General features: G+C 41.8%; 1 protein-coding gene and 1 long non-coding RNA gene across 5 annotated transcripts in view; one reads left to right on the top strand and one right to left on the bottom strand.

The window, feature by feature from the left end:
- Positions 1–225: 225 nt before the first annotated feature.
- Positions 226–20,463, bottom strand: part of CSMD1 (CUB and Sushi multiple domains 1) — a 949,787-nt gene continuing 929,549 nt past the window's right edge. For all 4 annotated transcript variants that reach the window (XM_083729648.1, XM_083729649.1, XM_083729651.1 and 1 more), the window contains 5 exons: positions 17,983–18,144; positions 16,740–16,852; positions 14,395–14,482; positions 13,088–13,220; positions 226–4,570 (listed from right to left, as the gene is read on the bottom strand). In XM_083729648.1, coding sequence (XP_083585774.1) covers positions 4,411–4,570; positions 13,088–13,220; positions 14,395–14,482; positions 16,740–16,852; positions 17,983–18,144 — 656 coding nt within the window. In that variant the 3' untranslated portion in view covers positions 226–4,410. The remainder of the gene's footprint in view (positions 4,571–13,087; positions 13,221–14,394; positions 14,483–16,739; positions 16,853–17,982; positions 18,145–20,463) is intronic.
- LOC310840701 lies at positions 4,281–13,393 on the top strand. The gene is made up of 4 exons (XR_014562016.1): positions 4,281–4,374; positions 5,883–5,982; positions 7,668–7,706; positions 13,034–13,393. It is a non-coding gene; the product is annotated as an uncharacterized lncRNA (long non-coding RNA).

Below are 20,463 nucleotides of genomic sequence, written 5' to 3'. Positions count from 1 at the left end.
TTCCACAGATTTGGTGCCCAAAGATACGAGGAGGCAAATAATACTTCATAGAAATAGACGTATTTCTTCAGACATATAAAGGCACATCACTTTGAGTAGGAAACTCTGATGTCAGTATGGCCCTACATTTACACAAGTACCTTCTTTTAAACTTGGTTAGTAGAAATTCTTCAATTTCAAGTGAATAAAATAAGACTATAAGAACAGTACAGTGCTACACAGTAATCTGGAAATCTAAAATTAAATATTTAATTAGAACTTTGAATTTGCTTTCAAGATAGGTGGCATTGCACAGGCTATATTACAGTCTTTTATACTTCTTTTGCCAAAAAAATTACTGTATATTTTAAACAGGCCACTTTAATATTAATACAAGTGTAATAGGTTCAGAACTGAAAATTCAGCTAAAGATGGTGCATTTTACAGTATTGGGAAAAAATTACAGGATTTTTTTCTTCTCCTTTTGTATTGTAAAAACATTTTTTTAACAATTTACCTACATTAATCAAAAAGTACAGCATATTTAATAATTTTACAAATTTTTCATAAAAAATATATCTCTGTACAAAAAAGTTCTTTTGCACCTACTTCATGTCACAGCAGCATGTCGTGAAATGGCAAAATGGAGTACTGGGAATGAAAATTAGATTGATTTGATCGTAATGCCAGCTTTCCCCCCCTCCCCCCTTCTTTAATAACAGCTTTTTTGTTTTGTTTACAAAATATATTACAGAAGAAAAAAATTATTGCAGCTAGCCTGGAGAAAGGCAAGATGGGTGATACAAGCAGCAGATTTAAACAGCTTTGAAGCACATAACCTGTTTTTGATTGTTCTTTCTTTGAGTATGTTTACCTTTGCTTTATCATAATCATTCTGGTCCTTTCTGGGGAAAGAGTCAACAGTAAACACATCACAGAGATTTCATACTGCCTTTGGCATGACCGTACTACGACAGACCTCAATTTTACTATTCAAGTCACTCTGCAATTCAGGCTCTACTCAAGTGAATGGACTTTGAGGGTGGCACTTTGAAGATCTGGGCTGTTGGGGTGGTGCACCTGATGCGTGTCTGGGCAAGCATGGAGCCTGAAAAGGAGTGTTAGAAATGGAAGATTTAACCTGGTCAGTGCGCAATCCAACGCAACTGTAACAAAACCAAAGGGAACAGAAAACCTTCAAGAGATAGGCACAGAGGTGACAAAGGGGGAAACACACACACACACACACAGAGGGAGAGAGAGAGAGAGAGAGAGAGAGAGAGAGAGAGAGAGAGAGAGCGCCATGGACCTATTTTATTAGGTAGGGCTGTATCTCTAGATATGCTGTGTGGGTACAAACCAATGTTCTGTTCTGTAGTTTCACTGAAATGAGTGACACTGCAGATGAGAAGTTCAGTAACAACTGAAGATTGGGGCATATCAGAGAGAAATGGTTGTTTTGCCTCCGTTAAGTAAAAAAAAAAAGTCGATGGTTTATTATTCTAATGTGAACAGCCTTATTTCTTGTTTAAATATACTTCCCTAGAATAAATCAAGTTAGGATTTTCAGATTCTAAAGAATGAAAAGTTGAAAACCAAGCTCCTTTGTCTGAAATGCTCCCCCAGCTCATTACAATGAATGGAGCCAACCCATGCGCAGACTTGTTTTCTCATGTGCAGTGCACCTGGATCTCCCAATCCAGGATATAGTGTGGTAACACTATTTTACAAAACTTTCCTTCTTCTTACTCTTCATCCAGACAGGGTAAGAATTGGGGTTGGGGGAGAACCCAAACCCATTCTCCCTTCATATTTTGTATTCTCTCCCCCCCCCAATGACTTTGGTTACATCTGCCATCACCAATAAAGCGACTTCAGAGGCAGCAATTCAGTGTTTCCCTTTCTCCAGTATACAACAGTGCAATCTACACTGGAAGCAATGCCTCTTTATGAAAGGAGGGCTATTTTGTTCTGATCACTGTTGTCCTTCCAGAGAATGCCCAAATCTGTCAGATATCATATAAAATTGTAAATGCACGTGAGATAATAAAGTAATCTGCCTCTAAAGCAAAGCACAAATGTCCAGACAATGCCAAGGTTTCTAATATTAAACATTTTTTTGTTAAAAAAAGTTGAAGAAGCTAAACTTATTGGCATTGCTGGTATCTTCCATCAAAAATCATGTAAGTTTTTCTACTTTGATCAAAGATTGCCCTGCAAACTTTTTCTTGCTATTTAACATAAACTGATATATATTATTTTCTGCTAATGCTTATTTTTGGTGATTGGTTTAGTTTGGTGTCAGGGTTCATAATGGACTGGATCCAAAGAGCTACTTGAGTTGCCCAAGGGCTTGAATGTGCCCAGTGGAATTCCTGCCTCCCCCCCACTTTGAACAAGGAATAAAAATTGCCCCTGCCGTATGACAACCTGCTTTTGAAAGCCCCGTCAAAAGTGGTTTGACATATGACTTTCGGGGGTAATGTTTGGGAAACACGACTCCAAAGATCCTTTCGGTGTGTGGAACCAGTAGTCAGACCTGGCCTGTGTACTTGATGTGAAGGTGTCAGAATATTAATATAAATAATTCTGTTTGTTTTTAAAAGTCAGGTGGCAAATCATTGGCGACGTACAATGGTGTTTGTCCCTCTGTCGGAAAGCAATAGAAATACAGTATAAAACTGAATATAATTTTTGAAATGCAACATAGTTGGTTTGATTAAATTAGTGTGGGTGCGCCAACATTTTTGGAAAGTTCTGACATAAAGGAAGGTTAGAGTATGTACTGGTGCCACTCTAGCTCCCTTGTTTCTGGTTTTCACCCTAGCCTACTGAGCTGAGGAGTAGGCAGCAACAGAGGTCTAATCATGCCACAGCTATCCCCGTAGTTTTCTTATCCTTCTCTCTGTGCCACCCATGAGTTAGTACTATAGGTAAAAGACTTGGGTGAATCAACAACCTGTCAGTTAATTTTGCCATGTCCCCATTTTCGTTTTGAGAAGCTAGCAGCAACCCTTGCTACAGTAACTTTGAGGAGTTTTTCCACGTACATCTCAAACTTGCTCTGTCAAGCTGTGTGATTACAAAAGCATCAAGCAGTATTGGTTAAAAATGTAGCCAACAAAGACATTCACACACTCACACACATACAGACACCCCATTGGAAAGCGTAGTGGTTGCAGTGGTGGCTTGCATGTTGGATGTGGCTCGAGTTTTACATACTCTCTTGCAATGCATTTGTAAGTTCTATGTAACATTAGAAAACAATGTAGTTCCACGTGGGAAAAAAAGATGGCAAACAAATGCAAAAGGGAAGACTGTATTGTGAGCACGGGCCCACAGGCTTTATGAACTATCTAAAATAAATTACTATTCACATTTTGTACATGGCAAGCAGCAGTAGCTGCCTGACTCCCCTGCTGTTACAGAGTATGATGCTGAGAAAAAAAGAATGAATGAAGTGAGAGAGAAAACGGAAGCAAGGCTGGGAATGAAGATTTGTAAACACGGGCTTCCCACCCCCACCACCCCCAAATCTGGCTGGGTTGTACTGGAGTTTACATGGAAAATAAACCAAAATATAGTCTCTTCATAGTCACAAGTCACTCTGCCAGGAATAGAGGAAGGAGTCATTGTATAACATACGTGCTGGGTAAAATTATTTTGGAATGCGTCACAGGACAAAAAAAAAAATGAGTAAATGCTTATATACAATGGATAGTGTGTATAAACCCTGTATATTTTGTTTTTGTTTTAACCAGTATCATACTCAGTCATTCATACCACACTAGTGCAAAAAATTGTGCATTAACATTTTGCAATACAACAGCTGACTGGGAAGTTTGTAGACTGCCTTATGTATGAATATCTGAGATATACTGTAGGGTTGTTCTAACAGTTGACAAGATTTCAATGGTAAAGCATTTTGTAGATATGTGCAGCCCCCGAGGAAGGTTGTCTTGTCTTCTCCTTCAAGAAAGCTTTTTGTTGTTGTTTAAATCTCCTCCTGAATGTTCTTATTTCTGGTGATAATTTATGGTGCTATTTTTTGTCACAGTTCCCAACGGAGTGATCCGAGTGCCCAGAAGATTGCATTGAAAGGCATCCAGCCACTTACAAATGTGAAAGTCTGAGGCATTTAAATATGACAGATGGATATGACTTGGCAGTCTTCCTTCAAAGTGTGCCTTGATTTGGAGCAAATGCAGCCAGGTATTTCAAATCCACCTTTGAGATGAAGAAATTATCTTGGTCTTGATTCCCTAGAAGACTTGACGTTTCACCAGAAAGCCTTGCTGCGTCTATGCCGGTAGATGTTAAAAGATTACAGCAGTGAAGCCTAGAGAAGGGAAACTGGTATATGGCACCAAAGGAATTACTGCTTGTCCATCAGAGGTATGGCTATGAATCAGTCAAACTGGGCACTGAAGGCTATACCACTGTACAAACTGTGTTCAGAGTTGTGTCAAACCTCACAGCTTTTGCCTCTGTGGGTTTTAAGTTTGTATCATACATAGGATTTTCAAATGACGCTTGTCCATTGCTGTTTTCATGTCCAGCATAACCATTGTACTGCACTTTTGGTCTTGTTCTGGAGTGGGGAGGAAAGAGGAGGATACAAATCAGAGCCTCAGCCATTGTAAATAACATGGTACAACTAAAGCAATTTATAAAGATCCTGACGTCTGAACACTATTAAGCTCCCAGAAGTGCCTGCTGCTTAAAATGGTTGGCAGCTTGCCTCACTAGTCAGCCCAGAGAACACGGAGTTATCAGTTACCAAAGCATCAAAAAAAGTAAAAGCTGTAGACCTGTTTCACATGTATCCAAATTCCATGAGCGCGGCTTCCCACATCACTAGGCTCCGTTTTAGGCCAGTTCTATGGGTCTGTTTTCACCTGAAAACAGGTACTCTTTCTCCCACTAAGGAAAGAACAGCTTAGGACCTGGTACTTGTGTACCTGAAGGACATGAGCTTGTTTAAAACACTGCAATAGCTGTGAGTAGAGTTGGAGAAGAAATATGTCCATATTTTAAAGCAAACTCCCTAGTCTGCCTTTGCCAGATTAAATGTAAACTGGAACACTACTTGCAGGACAAGGCATCGGACTTCCCATATTCCAACCCGTATAAATAAGAGACCAATCAGACTGGGTTTGGGGTAAAAACAGGCCATAACTTTATTGAATACAAATGAAAGAGGTTTGGCTTGGGCATTGGGCAATCTAAATACTTCCGGCCTGCCTGCCGGAAGTGATGAATTGTCAATCCAGGTGGGAGTTCTTAAGACTTACATCAAATGAAGCTTGCTAGAGCCAAAGGCAAAAGGCAAAAGCCTAGTGCAGCAGGGAGCAAAACAGAGCTCCCACAGCAACACAGCAAACTCTGGTCCTGATCCTACAAAGAAGCAGGAAAACCCGGCACAGGAACAAACAGCCTGTGCCCCAGGTGTGGGCTGCTTCAATGGGCAGGGGGCAGATCCGAGGGAAGCCCATTGTTGATTCCATTGGCTCTGCCCTGGCTCCGCCCACGTCTAGCCTGCATCCCCATTCGCCAATGCAGGGTGCAGGGTATCCAGCTCCTGATAGGCGGTGGGAGCATATGCCCCCGCCACCTATCAAGAAGGGCACTGCCGTTTGAATTCCACTGTTGGGGCCCCTGTGAAGCCTCTTCTGTCCAGCAACACCGACACACCAAGAGAGGTGAGCAGACTAGTCAAATCACCTTACACACTTCAAATTATGCAACACAGTTTTGGTTGCATAATCTGTTTACATTGTATTTTTTTTTATCTGCTCTGCTGAATTTCTTAAGATATTGCTTTAATATCTTAATATTTATTAACTGTTTTGATACTTTTATCTAATTGTAGTTTTATTGTTCTATCTTTTTATTATCTGCAGTTGCTACACTCTTTACTGGACAGTGGCATAGGAGTAATCTGAAGATGGAATGGAAGACCAGGGGATTGCTTCCTTCGTACAGACTCGCCAGTGGCATAAGGTAGCACTATAGGGAACCAACTACCATGTCTCCCCACCCACCACCCACTGTGTGCAAGAGAGAGAAGGGGGGAAGGGGAGAGGAAGAGACATGGACCAAAGCGAAACATGATGAAGCATGTACAGTAGACCCTCAGATTACGTTACTCTCAAGTAATGTAAACTTCGGGTTGCGAAAGTGGCAAACCTGGAATTTCTGGGTTTCACTGCTCACACATGTGCAGAAGCACTCTGCGCGCATGCGTTCTATTGCGCCGTGTGTGTGCACAGAAACAGTGCCTCTGGATACAGATTTTTCAGGGTGCACACGGACCTCCAGAATGAATTAAATTTGTATCCAGAGGGGCCACTGTAATTTGGCATTCTCCACTACTACAAAGGTGCATAGGTAGTTTTTTCTCTTGGAAAATGTTGTCACCAACTTCACAATTTATGTGTCTTGTTTCTTGTGAAGAAAACATGCAAAAACCATGGCAGGGAAAAGATGAAAGCTCATTATCACTTAATTCATAACATTTCCTACTAGTAATACAGGAGGAAAAAATCTATTCCTTTTATTGCAGTCTACTAAACTGTAGGGCAAAAATACCTTCATTTCTCTGCTAGATTTAATCATTAATCCCAACTTTAAGTGAAATAAACACTTCGAGCAATATAGTAGTAGATGCTGCCAAAAGTGGAATGGAACAGATGGGAATTGCTTCCTGGTAGGTTCTGAATGTTTTCTTTCGAGTTCTTAAAAGCCTGCTAAATGGCAAGAAATGCCTTCAAATCATTTCCCTTTTTGGTCATTTTAAAAAAATTGGTTTCAATAGCCACAAATAGCTGCAATGTTTCTGAATTTTAGCAGCAGGGTTTACTGTCATTCCTTTCATTACTTTAATGTAAATAATTTCAAAGTTTCTTGAGATTCTAGTGGGCTGGCTGGGGGGAATGGGTGGCAATCCTCTGGTCAGAACTGCAATCAAATAGTTCTAGAGTAGCCATGGGGGCAGATGAAGACATGGAGCTCTGCACAAGGAGAGGATTCCCTGTTTATTTGAGCAACTGCCCAGGGCCAGGATTCAGACTGGCAAGAGTGACTGCTCCATTCATACTTTGCTTTTCAGTTTCTCCATTCCAGGAGCAGCTCCTCACAATTCTCCCAAAGCCCATTCCCTTCTAGTGGCACCTGACAAGGTGTAAGGGACTGAAACTGGAAGGTTTGCCTCTGCCCCCTAGTAGTTCTAGAATTCTTGGGTAGTTCTAGAATTCTTGGCTGTTCTAGAACTCATCCCATTAGGGCCATAAACTATACATTTCCTTTTAGAGGTTATTAGGAAAGCCCTCCTTGTATGAAGCTGTGTGTACGTAGCATTTTACCACAGTCTCATGCTTCAGTAACAGCTCCACATGACTGCTGTGGTCAATCTAAGAACATGTTTTAATCTGTTACACAGTGGTACCTCGGGTTTAGAACTTAATTCGTTCCGGAGGTCCATTCTTAACCTGAAATTGTTCTTAACCTGAGGTAGCACTTTAGCTAATGGGGCCTCCTGCCACCGCCGCATGATTTCTGTTCTCATCCTGAAGCAAAGGTCTTAACCCGAGGTACTATTTCTGGGTTAGCGGAGTCTGTAACCTAAAGTGTCTGTAACCTGAAGAATCTGTAACCCAATTCATGGGTTTTTTAAATTTTCATTTCAGATACCCAGATATGTACTGAAAAAACTTGATCATGAAGAGGTATGTGAAGTTGTGTTGATTTTTTTGATGGGCAAAATTGAAAAATATTGTGCTGAATTCCTATGAAAGCTATGTAGGCAACACCCCATTTACATGCTTTCGGTAAGTGTATACACACATTGTGCCAGACCTGGAAGTAACCCGAAAACATCACAGAAAGGGGCAGAATTCACAGGCTTTTTCAGTAATGTTTCAAATATATGCAATTTCACTGTTGCACATGGTGCCTCAGAACATAACCCCCATGTAAATGGGGGGGGGGGGTTGCCCATATTAGACAGTACTGTGAATAACAGACAAATGTAAGCAAAATGGAAACATTTTATTTTTAGAGGTGAGCCAAAACAAACTAGTAGCTGTTTAATGCCCTGTGTCAGACAACGCACGACAACAATAGATAAATATTTGATTTCAAAACTATTTGCTTTTGTTCAATTACTCAAATTTCTACATGGAACTCAAAACGTATGCTGAGCTGAAAGGAAGGGATTAAAACAGTAGTGATATATAGAGTCTTCTACCCTAAATATAATGTTAATTATTTATGAATGTAACTATATAATTAAATAGAACCTAAATTATAATCCCTCAAAAAACACTCATTTTATTTGAAGTTAGAAGATTGAACTGAATTAATATATATATTCCATCAAAGTAAATGCTGTGACAAAAATTAGAGAATTTTTAAACCTTTTTTTATTTTAAATAGAAACAGCCCCTCTGAGATAAATGGAATTTATTCCCCCCACATAAGCCTATAGAAGTCTACATCCTAGCCATGTTTATGTTGTCCTATAGGGTTGTTTACCAAGGGAAGAATTCAACTAATTCATTCTGGCAGAGAAAGCCCTGCACAAGGACTTTCATGAGTGCAATGGGTCCTTTTTGGGTGGTGAAGAAAGCCCCTGGAACAGCACCCACGGGTGGAGGGATGTTGCAACAGCACGATGTTGACTTTCTAAGTCTGGCCATTTGACTAAAAAGGGCTGCTGTAGTTTATATCCAGTATCGGATATACCAGCCAGTATACCTGAAGGAGCGTTTCCACCCCCATCGTTCTGCCTGACACTGAGGTCCAGCGCCGAGGGCCTTCTGGCGGTTCCCTCACGGCGAGAAGCCAAGTTACAGGGAACCAGGCAGAGGGCCTTCTTGGTAGTGGCACCTGCCCTGTCGAACACCCTCCCACCAGATTTCAAGGAAATAAACAACTACCAGACATTTAGAAGACATCTAAAGGCAGCCCTGTTTAGGGAAGCTTTTAATGTTTAATAGACTATTGTATTTTAATATTCTGTTAGGATCCGCCCAGAGTGGCTGGCCAGATGGGCGGGTTATAAATAATAATAATAATAATATTTCTAGACCAAAAGGTGCTGGAACACGCCTCCCTCAAAATATCCACTCCAGAACCCAAAGGGGATATATTTGGCGTAGGGGGTCTCCTCGTGAGCCAGAGGAAGCCTACCTCTGTCACCCTGCTCTCCCCACCCATGTGTGCAAAGGCGGTGGTGGTGGCAGCAGCCCAACGGGGGGGCTGCAGAGACAGCTTCCTCGTGTGACAACCCAATGCCACCAGCCACAGCTCCACTCCCGGGTCAAGCCTGACCTGGGGATGGAGAGCGAGAGGAGAGTTGGCAGCAGCTTCCCTGCCTGGACTGTGGTGTTTTGTGTCCCCTGTGCTGCTTTACAAGGCAAGCTGCAGCAGGCTCCCTTTGCGCTTTGCCCAGGCAGAGATAGCATACATTCTGCCACCAGGTGGTCATGGAAGAGGCGGCCGGCTTTGTTAAACTGTTGGAGCAGTGGTGGTGGGATTCCCGTGTGCCAGCTGGGAGGCCCTGTTGTGCCCCTGGCTCGCGAGGAGACCATATCTAGAGCTAATAGAGGATGTTCCCTTCGGAGAGGGTCTCCTCGTGAGCTGGAGGTTCAGTGGGCCTTTGCTGAGTCTGGTTAGGTCTCTCCCCTCATTTCCAGGGCCTAGCTGAGACGTGCTGGAATGCCATTCCAGTGAGTTCCAGCTGAAAAGAAGCGTTGTGTGTATAAATTTGCACACCCGATACTTAAGGCCTCAGAGGTTGTGGAGAATGCAGGTGTGGCTAGGAGAAACTAAACGTGCATGGTTTTTCTAAGCTAAAAAGTCTTGGCCTCTGAGCTGGGACTATAGCTTAAAGTTGCAGTAAAGTGCTGTAGCAGTCAGCCCTGGTTCCCAGATGAGGATGGTCAGGTTAGCAACCTACACATGCAGCAGCACCCTTTGCATTCAAGCTTCCTCCCAAGGACAGGGGCAGCTGACTCAAAACTACTACACACATTCTTAATTTTGTAAGGCATAAAAATAATCCTTCTGCTGAAGGTTATTTTGTCTCTTAACAGGGTTGTAGTTTAGGACATTCAAGATCCGTTACTTCTGGTACTTTTAAAGAGTTATGCATATTTAAAATTAATCTATCTTCTCAGTCAGAAATTGTTTTATATACCCAATTCTCATGTTAGACCAACTCTAGCAGCACTCCCATAAGCTCACTCAGCATGTACCAATAGGGTCTGTTTATCTATGAATTCTAACATTCATAAGGCACTGGGAAGGGGGCAGCACATGTAAGGCACAATGCAGAAGTCCTTTTCAAGTCTCATAAATTGAAATGGAAAAATTAAGCATGTGCTTCAATATCTCCCTTGAAAGTGTTGACTTTTGGCTGTCTCATGTCCACTGTTTATTAAACCTTAGGCTACAATCCTATGGCTTGGAGTAAGGTAAACTCAAAATGTATTATTTCTGAGTAGAAGATTGCACTGTTAACGTGCTACATATATTTTGTATGATACGATGGAGGCCAGAGGATGTCAGCTTTTCAACATAGTGATCTGGCGATATACCAGAATGTTGAAACAAGAGGGAGGAACAAGATGCATTTACCCCAGCTTAAATTGCCACCACTCCTACTGGGAGAGCTGCGGTGGTTTCACCCTGGCCCCTCATGGGGAAAGAGGCAGTCTGGTGCATGGAAGGAACAAGGTACTAAGGTGAGGCTCCCTCCTGGGGTGACCAGGATGAAACACACAGCTCTCCCAGCCAGGCAGTGGTAGCTGCCTTTGCCTTCACACAGGCGGGTTGTCTCTTTCTTCTGGGAGAAGGAGGTAACCTGCCTGTGCCAAGATGGCGGCAGTGGGTGAGGTGTTGCCTCTTTCTCATAGAAAGCTACTCCACCTGCCCCACATGAGCTAAAAAGGAGGGGGGGGGCTTGATCAGCTTTTTGGCTCCCTGGGGGCTGCCTCTTTCTCTTTTCCTTTACCCTGCTGTGCCAGTGCCTGCCTCATTCTCTACTGCCTTGGCATGGGGTGTGTGTGGGTCAGGTGAGCTACCTCTTTCTCCATTGAGGGGCATGTGGCTGCCTGCCTGGAGAAGTCTAACAGAGCCCCCACCTCATCTGTGCGTCACACAATCTGGTGGTGGGATAGGGGCTCCATTACACTTCTCTGCTGAGGGGCAGGCAGCCGCATACCCCTCAATGCAGACGTTTAAATGAGCCAAGGGAGGAACAAGCTACATCCCTCAGTGGTTTCACCTGGTGAAGAAGAATACAGTGGTGCCTCGCAAGACGAAATGAATTTGTTCCGCAAGTTTTATCTTCTTGCGAGTTTTTTGTCTTGCGAAGCACGGTTTCCCATAGGAATGCATTGAAAATCAATCAATGCGTTCCTATGGAGACCGTCCGGGGACAGAGGGGAAGCGCCGCGCGCCTTCCCCTCTGTCCCCGGACCTGTTTTGAAGCAAGGGGCAGCAACGGGGAGAAGATGCTTCTCCCTGTTGCCGCCCCTTGCTTCAAAACAGGTCCGGGGACAGAGGGGAAGATGCGCTGCGCTTCCCCGCTATCCCCGGAGCTTGCAGGGCAAGCTTCGTTTTGCAAAGCAAGCCCATAGGGAAATGCATCTTGCGAAGCGGCTAAGAAAACGAAAAACTCCTTCGTCTAGCGAGTTTTTCGTCTTCCGAGGCGTTCGTCTTGCGGGGTACCACTGTATTGCAAGTGAAACAGCCACTGCTCCTGAGTCCCTCTGCCACTGCAGCTTATTTCTCCTTCAGTGTGCTGGGTGCAGAGGCCGTTTCACTTGCAATTGACCCCGGGTAAAACCACCATTGTGCTCTGGGCCCTTACTGGTCCTGGGCGATGTTTCAATACCATTGTCCAGTCCTAGCCAGGGGTTGGTGACCCTGTGGCTGGGCAATGTTACAATTAATTGTCTGAAACAATACCAGTTTCAGACTTTTTTCAGCCAGCATACATTGTGCCTCCCTGGCTGATGCCAGCGCAGTGCACCTCACCTAGTCACTCTGCCTGCAGCCAGGAAGTTGCAGTGTATTGCCAGCTAACATTGCAGTAATCAGCAGAGAGGGGCAGCTTAAGGAAGCCCACTTCTCAGCTGATCAAGCCCTCCAGCAGCCCCACCTGCCCCTCAGCACAGCAAGCACCCTTACCGCTCTGCCTCCTGCGAGCAAGAGTGGTATGGAGTAGGGCTGGGCAATTTCAAACATTTGATATATCAGTATATCACAATGTTTTAGTTGCTGAAAACAAGATATCACCCAGCCCAACCTGTAGCTCACCAGATTAGACTTGGGCAAATCTGTCCATTTTGGTTTCTCTCAGTTTCTAATTTTTCCGATCATAAGTGCAGCTCTCCACATCATTTTGCATTTTAAAAAAAATCCTCATGAAAATCTACATTTGCTTGTAAATTTCCCCTCATATATTTTTCAATGCAAATGTACATATATTTTTCATATTATTATTTATTGAATATATATACTGCCCTACACCCCGGAGGTCTCAGGGCAGTTCACAGAATAATATATTATTCTCACTAATATATGGATTTTTATCCACACTTAGCCAAATATATGCAGCTGGTACCCATTACTTGGTTTGAGAACTGCATACAAACTCAAAAAAATAAAATAAAAATGGCTGTGCTTGTGTATTGTTTCAAAAATGCAAAATAGGTAGGCTATTCCAAATGTTGTTGGACTCCAACTCCCATCAGCCCAACTTGAATAATGGTCAGAGATTATTGGATGTGTAGTCTAACAACATCAGGAGGGCCACAGTGTAGCCATTTCTGATGTAGGCTAACCTCAATGTTTTGTTTTGTTTTTCCATGAAAGAAAAGTCTTAAACACACACCCATGTCTTTGTTTGTATCTGCAACCAATTTTCATTAGAAGCTACCAAAATGTTACTTGTTGTTTTGCTGCTTGGGCTATCAAATTGTACCTTGTAAAATTTGAGCAGTTAATCTTTGTTTAAGCTTTCTCTTCTCTCTACTCTCAACAGGCAGAAGTTTGTGCACTTAATTAAATATGTCACAAGAGATTAGATCCAGCATACCTGTGTTTGTAGAGGTAAAATGCAAACCCTGATAATATTAGAGCAAAGAACGGTACCAGGATTGCAGCTGCAACAGAACTGCTGTTTGTACCATAGAAGTGATTGGGATGATCTGCGCCCGTACTTAAAGGACCTGAAAAGAAAATGAAGGGGAAGGGAAAGAAAATATATATTTTTTTTTTAAGGGATGCAAGTATAAGCATGTAAATCCAGCACAAGTATGGCTGGCAAAACAAGCACATTTTTTAAAAGTACTTGTATGAATGCAATGTATTTTCTAAATGCAATAAACGTGTATAAAATGTCTAGATCTATAAATAAGTGCTGAGCTATATAATCCTATAGGGGGGACGCAGGTGGCGCTGTGGGTTAAAGCCTCAGCGCCTAGGACTTGCCGATCGAAAGGTCGGCGGTTCGAATCCCTGTGGCGGGGTGCGCTCCCGCTGCTCGGTCCCAGCGCCTGCCAACCTAGCAGTTCGAAAGCACCTCCGGGTGCAAGTAGATAAATAGGGACCGCTTACCAGCGGGAAGGTAAACGGCGTTTCCGTGTGCGGCTCTGGCTCGCCAGAGCAGCGATGTCACGCTGGCCACGTGACCCGGAAGAGTCTCCGGACAGCGCTGGCCCCTGGCCTCTTGAGTGAGATGGGCGCACCAACCCCAGAGTCTGGCAAGACTGGCCCGTACGGGCAGGGGTACCTTTACCTTCTTTATATAATCCTATATGAATGCATGCAGCTGTTTTCCTCAGACCATTGGGTTCTCATGGTTCCAACAGGAAGATTCTAACATCACAAACCCCCTATGTAAATTCTGTCATCATCATCACCTCCATCTCCTGGCAAAGCTTGAAAAAAGGATTCAGAATATTTAAATTTAATCTGATCCACAAATGGTAACAATATCCCTTAATAGCCTTGGAAAACGCAAGCTGGCTTTTTCCTTACAGTCTGAAGATACATGCAGAATCCAGGACTACCAAAGTCATTTAAACACAGAACATATTAAAGACTAAGTTGTAAAAGCCATTTAAAGCACTGTTATAATCATCATTCTGCATTGATGGTCTTCATAGAAGCATCCTGCAGTTATCTTATTAGGTTGCTGTTGCATCAAAAATGAAGTGGCAGCATGAAATAGTTGAATTAGAGATTTAATGGCACATTTAAACTAATTGAGAAGATGTGGTAGTAATTGAATACAATAAATATGCTTTTATTTACTTCAATGGTTGGCACAGTGATTTGAGGTTATCAGTATTCAATAATAGACTATATGACACTATATAGGGCTTATAGCAGCATACTTACTTTGTCTTTGGAGCATAAATCTTCCAAAATCTTTTCCGTGTATGTCACCTTGATATGTGAAGACACCTCTGTCGAGTCCCGATGACACCTAGAACAAAGAGAAACCATTAAAATCAAGAGTGGACAATGGAACCATCGTTTTTGTTTGTTTGCATTTCATGATTACTGATACACCAATGAAACAAAATCATCAGAATACTTAAAACAGCCAAACATTTTTAATAACACACAAATCCTGGTTTTCATTTGAACAAAGAGACTCATAAAACTATACATCATGATGAAGATTTTGCATTTGTAGCATTTGCTAGATTACAAATTCTGAAATACTTGAAAGGAATGCTGCAGTTACCAAGGAAGAGATGAGGAACGCCTAGGCCAGAGCCTTCCAAATTTTTCATGTTGATGACACATTTTTTAGACCTGCATAATTTGTGACACAGTATTTCAGTTTTACTAGCAAACTGGAGGTTAAACTAACCACTTTCCAGTTCCGGGAAGAGCACAGGGAGCATTCACGCAACACACACACACACACACACACACATTGCAGCTGACACACTAATGTGTTGCAACACACATTTTGGAAAGTTCTGGTCTAGGCTATGGGGTTGGATGCAACTCTCAGAGGTGACCCACCTGCTCTCCAAGACACGCTTTCTTTAGCCCTCTTGCCTCCTCCTTGATTTTTGTACTGGTTGTAGGAGGAGAAAACAGCAAATGACAAGTGCTAGGGGCTCCAGCTTGGATTGCCTTGGGCTGGAGAGATAGATTATGAGGAGTTCCAGGGGTCTTGAGTAAGACCTCCAGCCCCACCATGGGGCCTGGCTGGCTAGATGCCACACTCTCAGGTTGCCATGAGTCCAACTTGTTTGGCCTGTGCCGAAGTGGAAATCTCACACTGGCAACTCCATTTTATTTATTATTTATGATATTTATCATATTTTTGTCTTGCCGTTCCTCCCAAAGGAATCCAGGGCAGAAACAACAAGTGGTAAAACAATAAAAACATCTTTAAAACAATGCCAAAACAGAGGGAGGCTAGGAAAGATCTCAGTTTAAAGGCAAGTCTTCAAGACAGTGGAGATGGCACCTGTCTTAATATTATGGTGAGGGTATTCCAAAGGGTAGGTGCTACAATGGTAAAGGCACAATTCTTACATTGTGCAGAATGGATCTCACATGCAGAATGCAATGGTTGTGCATTTAAGGGGCAAGATGATCATTCAGGTATCCTAGTCTCAAGCTCCATAGGACTTTATACCTCAGAACCAATGCCATGAATTTCACCTGGTATCTAATTGGCAGCCGTTTAATCAGGACCCTGATGTGAGGAGGAGAGAGACAATTTAATCCACGGCCAGCTGCTGAAGTCCGAATTTGGAATGGGTCCCCCTCAGCTGCAGTTTACATTGGCAAAAGAGGCTCTATTTAGAAGAATGTACATACACGCTCAGACATGCATGTATAGTTTTGCTGAAATGCTGCTTTCGGAAAATTGTATGAAGTGATAGGTCACAAGAGTGGCATGTCAAGAAATTCTTCTCTACCCATTACCACTTGCTTCCTCTTGGTATCGTGGTTTTTGGTGCTGGATCCTTACACAGACAAAGGAAAAGGAGGAGCAACATGTCTTGCCTAGCAATAACTCTCTGCATCAGAGAGGAAGACAGAGAGGAGATGGGCACAATGATGAAGCTGTCTTCTCATTTTGCACCCTCCTTTCACACATCAGTGTGTGCAGAGAGAAAGCTTCCTCATCGTCCCTCTTCTTTCTCTCATATACATATCTGGTTAGCAACCTGGGCTCCTGAAATGTTTTCAGTGAGTGGGAAAGCACACCTTGGTTACTGGATCCAACCTCAAAACACAACATTTCTTAATCGGGAAGAACAACGGATACATTGTTAATACACTCTAGGAAATTGCAGTTCTGCAATTTCATAGCTTTCCTTCCAACAATAATCTTCAGTGAAGATTATAATTACTTTTGAAAAACGAGAAACTTCTGCCTTCAAATTAGGACCTCCATAAGTAAGGAAACCACGTAATGAAATTAATATTCTGTTCCAGTATTTTAAAATATCCCAAAGTCCATGAGAAAGTTGGCCCAGCAAAATCTTCCATCTTCTGTGTATCATTCTTTGGGAACAAGGCAATGTTAAATGCAATAAAGCAGATGTGTGCAAAAAATACTTCTCTTAAGGAGTCAAGGGAGTAATGATGGGTTTTATACATTTCAAAATGTATACCACCACAAATGTAAAAATATACGAGAGAGAAGAGATATTCTACTAGGTGGGGACAACATTTGAGTCACATAAACCTCTTCTGTGTTTACTTACATAGCCATCTAAGGCCCATTTGTCATTTTCAAACTTGCTTGCAGAACCCTCTCTAGGATTTTTAATTTGATAGACTTTCAAAAGCAAATGGGCTTCCTCTTTCTTGTAAACGCCTGCAAAGAAAATTATAGAAAGTGCATTTTAAAACATGTTCACTCTGTGTATTTTTAGACTGAACAAAATATTAATCTTTTCTGTAGATGATGTAAAATGTTTAGCTAGCTTAAACTTCATTTACATAAAAAACTACGTAATTAGATATTACTGCATTTAAATAAATGGTGTAATGTATTCCTACAAACCAGCTTTTAAAGCAATGGTTCACCTCTGAACCAGTTTTTAAAAGTTATACTCAGATTATCATATATTAGCGCCATCAACAGAGATATGAACAAGCATTTTGGCCTAGCATGCAGCCCCTTCACGTGAGCAATGAAAAGGCAAACCAACCAGGAAACCTTCCATTAACAACAGAAAAACTCTCTCCCTTTAAACACGCACCTGTTGCAAGCAAAGCAGTATGGCCATTCCAAAGCTTTTGTAGACACAAATGTTATTTAACATGTCATCATGTATAACTTCCCTGTTAGCATATTGAGAACAAATAATGATGTCTGGAGGGGCCCATATTGTCCCTCAGTTGGTAACTAATGTAAGTTCAATGTGTGCATTAACTTGCAAATGTGCACAGAGCTTTTAAGAGTGTTTGATTATTATTTTTTAATGTTTCAATTGCTAGATCTGATCATAAAACCATGCTACGGAAAAGACTATGTTTTGAATTAGAAGTAACTACGGGATAGATTTTGTTTATCAAAATAATTTGTGGGAGTAAGATATATAGAGGTTTATTTTTACAAAGCATTGGCATGGAAAAACTTAGCAAAATGGCACAAACTTTGCATGTAAAGAAATATTACTATACTTACATCAGCAACAAAATGCCAATGTTCCCTAAGTGCCAGGTATCAAAGGGGAAGTGTGGTGACTACAGGATGGGATTTCTTCTACAGGTTAATAGAGGTAGCAAACAATAATAATTTTAATTGAAACCTATTTCATTCATCAGATTCAGCTGCAAGCAACCAGATCATTTCTAAGGGTCGTGTCACGATATAAGGCTTTCTAGCAGTATAAATAGATCTCTTCTTCTACCTTACACATGCTACATATAAATCGAAACAGGTAGGAACATGTCTCCGAAACCTTGATTGCAGTTTCAAAATGGAATTTCAAACCTCACCTGATAGCTTGAGCTGTGTGCTAGATGCTTCAATGAATGTAGCATTCACTTTACTGCTTGTAGCATTGAACCAGTCAACGGTTAGAGTTGCAGGTTGTCTTTTCCCTTGATGCTCATAAAAACCTTTCCACAATGAATTTATAAAAAATACATCTGAAGGAACTGGAGAAAAGATGAACAAAGAAGTAAATCACTACAACAAAATGCAAGCAGATGTGTCTCTCTACTTATTTGCGTATTCATTATTTAGTTCACTATTAGAGGGTCCACACATTGTTTCAAAACCTTTGTTGTATTGAAATATTTATAGTATCAATGATAATAGAGTATATGAACTTATGGTGAATCTTTATGCATAGTGACATCTTCCTGCTGCAGTTGAAGTCCAAAGCAAATTGCTTTGGATCTCTCACTTCAGCTTCTCCAGAAATACATGAGAGAAAACATATCCTCTTTATTACCAATGGATTTAGGATCATACGTTGGAACAATAATGAAATGATCAGTTGGTCGTAATGCAAGTTGTATTACTAAGAGAAACATTCCTTACTGTCCTTTAGAACAAATTCAAGGCAGTTTGAGTGTACTCTTGACGGAAGTTATACATGCCTAAGTGTCTCATTGACTAGATGAACGCATGAAAAACTAGGCAGAGATTTGCAGCTGAAACTTGCAGATTTCTATATTGCTTTCTCAGTCCCCCACCCCCTAATTCCCATATTTTTTGTGAAGATGTAAGATACATGGAGCTCCATTCTGCATGTTCAAAGACTGACAATTGCCATGTGTGTCATTATGCCATTTCCTTCATTTTCTAGTACAGCAGATGAAAATACCATACATCCTATGTCAATGACATAGTAGTTTGTAATATACTTGTCCATGCAAAACTCTCCCTGTTTGACACAGAGGCAGATTAAGAGGGGCACAACCATTTCAGCTGCACTGGCTGCAGAGCCTCAAGGGGCACCCCAAATATGATATAGAATGGAGGGCGAGCGTTAGTGAGGTGCCGAATTTTGGTGTCGCACAGGGCGCCTCTGAAATTTGAGACTGCAAGGTCTACCACTGTTGGATTTCACATTGTAAGTGCATGGAAGTGATCCACCCCAAACTTCATCTCATGGAGGTGATGAAAGGATATTTACTAATCTTGTACACTTCTTCAACACCTTATTTCCTCCCAGGTTTTGATGGGGTTTTTCGGATGGGCCACCAGCATGCCCTCCCCCCCCCCCCCGAACACCCATTTGCCCCTACTGAAAGCAGAGCTCCAAAATTAGTTGGTCCAAGCACTTGGAATGCCATGTGGGTTGGGAAGGGGGATTCAACATCTGTTTCCTCCCAGCCCCTTTAGTTCTAAGCTCTTTTTCCAGCCTTCAAGATGATGATCTGGTGTTTCTTTTGACCCTGGGAATGTCCTCCCAGGGGCAATAGAATTGCAGCCTTTATGGCTTTTCACTTAAATATCTGCATTTCTTAATGTACAATTTTGTTACTTTTTTGGGAGCCAAAAATTGTGCTAGGCTATTCAGAATGTCTGAAAGTCAGAGTATAAACGAATTTCGATCTGCACTCCAGTCTGGGAGATGTGTATCAGGTCAGCTCATATAAGAATTCATAAAGATTGAATTTCTCAAGCATCCCTACTGAAGCGCTAGGTGTCATTTGGCAATGAACTACTGAGATGCTTCAGATGCTACTTGCCTTTACCAGTAAGTTTCCTATGGTAGTTTTACTGTTTCCTGTATGACAAGCCTGAGGGATTAGTGATGAATCATTGCTTATTAGTCAGCTTCTGTTTCCCATGGGAGGGGTTTTAATTACCGGCTTCCTTTAATTGTTTATTTTATTTCTTATCTAGCAAAATAGCAACATTTCATTATAAGGTGGGAGGGAATGAGAGGAAACCAGCAATTAACTCACACATGAACAAAAGCTGACTTATTAAGAGGCAATACACCACTAATCCCCTCAAGCTGTGCTGAACAGGAATCAATAAAAGGGACAGAAAGAGGAAACCACTAATTACAGTTGTAGGAGAACCTTTGCTGAACAGAATTCATTTTTGTAGGAAAACATTGTGGAATGATCTTCGGGAACAGCACAGCTGTGTAACACAGCACCACATTAAATGCACTCTGTACCATCATTTTATTACCATTTGAAGTTGACTGCATTAAAAACATTGCCTCAGCAGCATTAAAAAATCTCGTATGGAAGTTACTGAGGTATAAAATAAAGCTACAGAAATTGGTGTGAAATATTCTAAGGATTCTGAGGTAGGCTCCACATGTTAAATTTTCCCTGTGCCCAAGTACACTTAGAACTGAATTAGGAAAACTGCAGGGGATAACCCACACTAGCAATGTGACAAAATTAAGCGAGTAGTGACTCTCCACCAGGCAAGGTCATCATACACAAGTCCAAACTGAAAAGAGACAAGCTCCCTATTGTGCGCATGCACATTTCCCAACTTAA

The sequence above is a fragment of the Podarcis gaigeae genome (assembly GCF_964106915.1).
Source record: "Podarcis gaigeae genome assembly, chromosome: 3".
NCBI classification, from domain to species: Eukaryota; Metazoa; Chordata; class Lepidosauria; order Squamata; family Lacertidae; genus Podarcis; species Podarcis gaigeae.
This window is presented reverse-complemented; position numbering and strand designations above follow the sequence as displayed.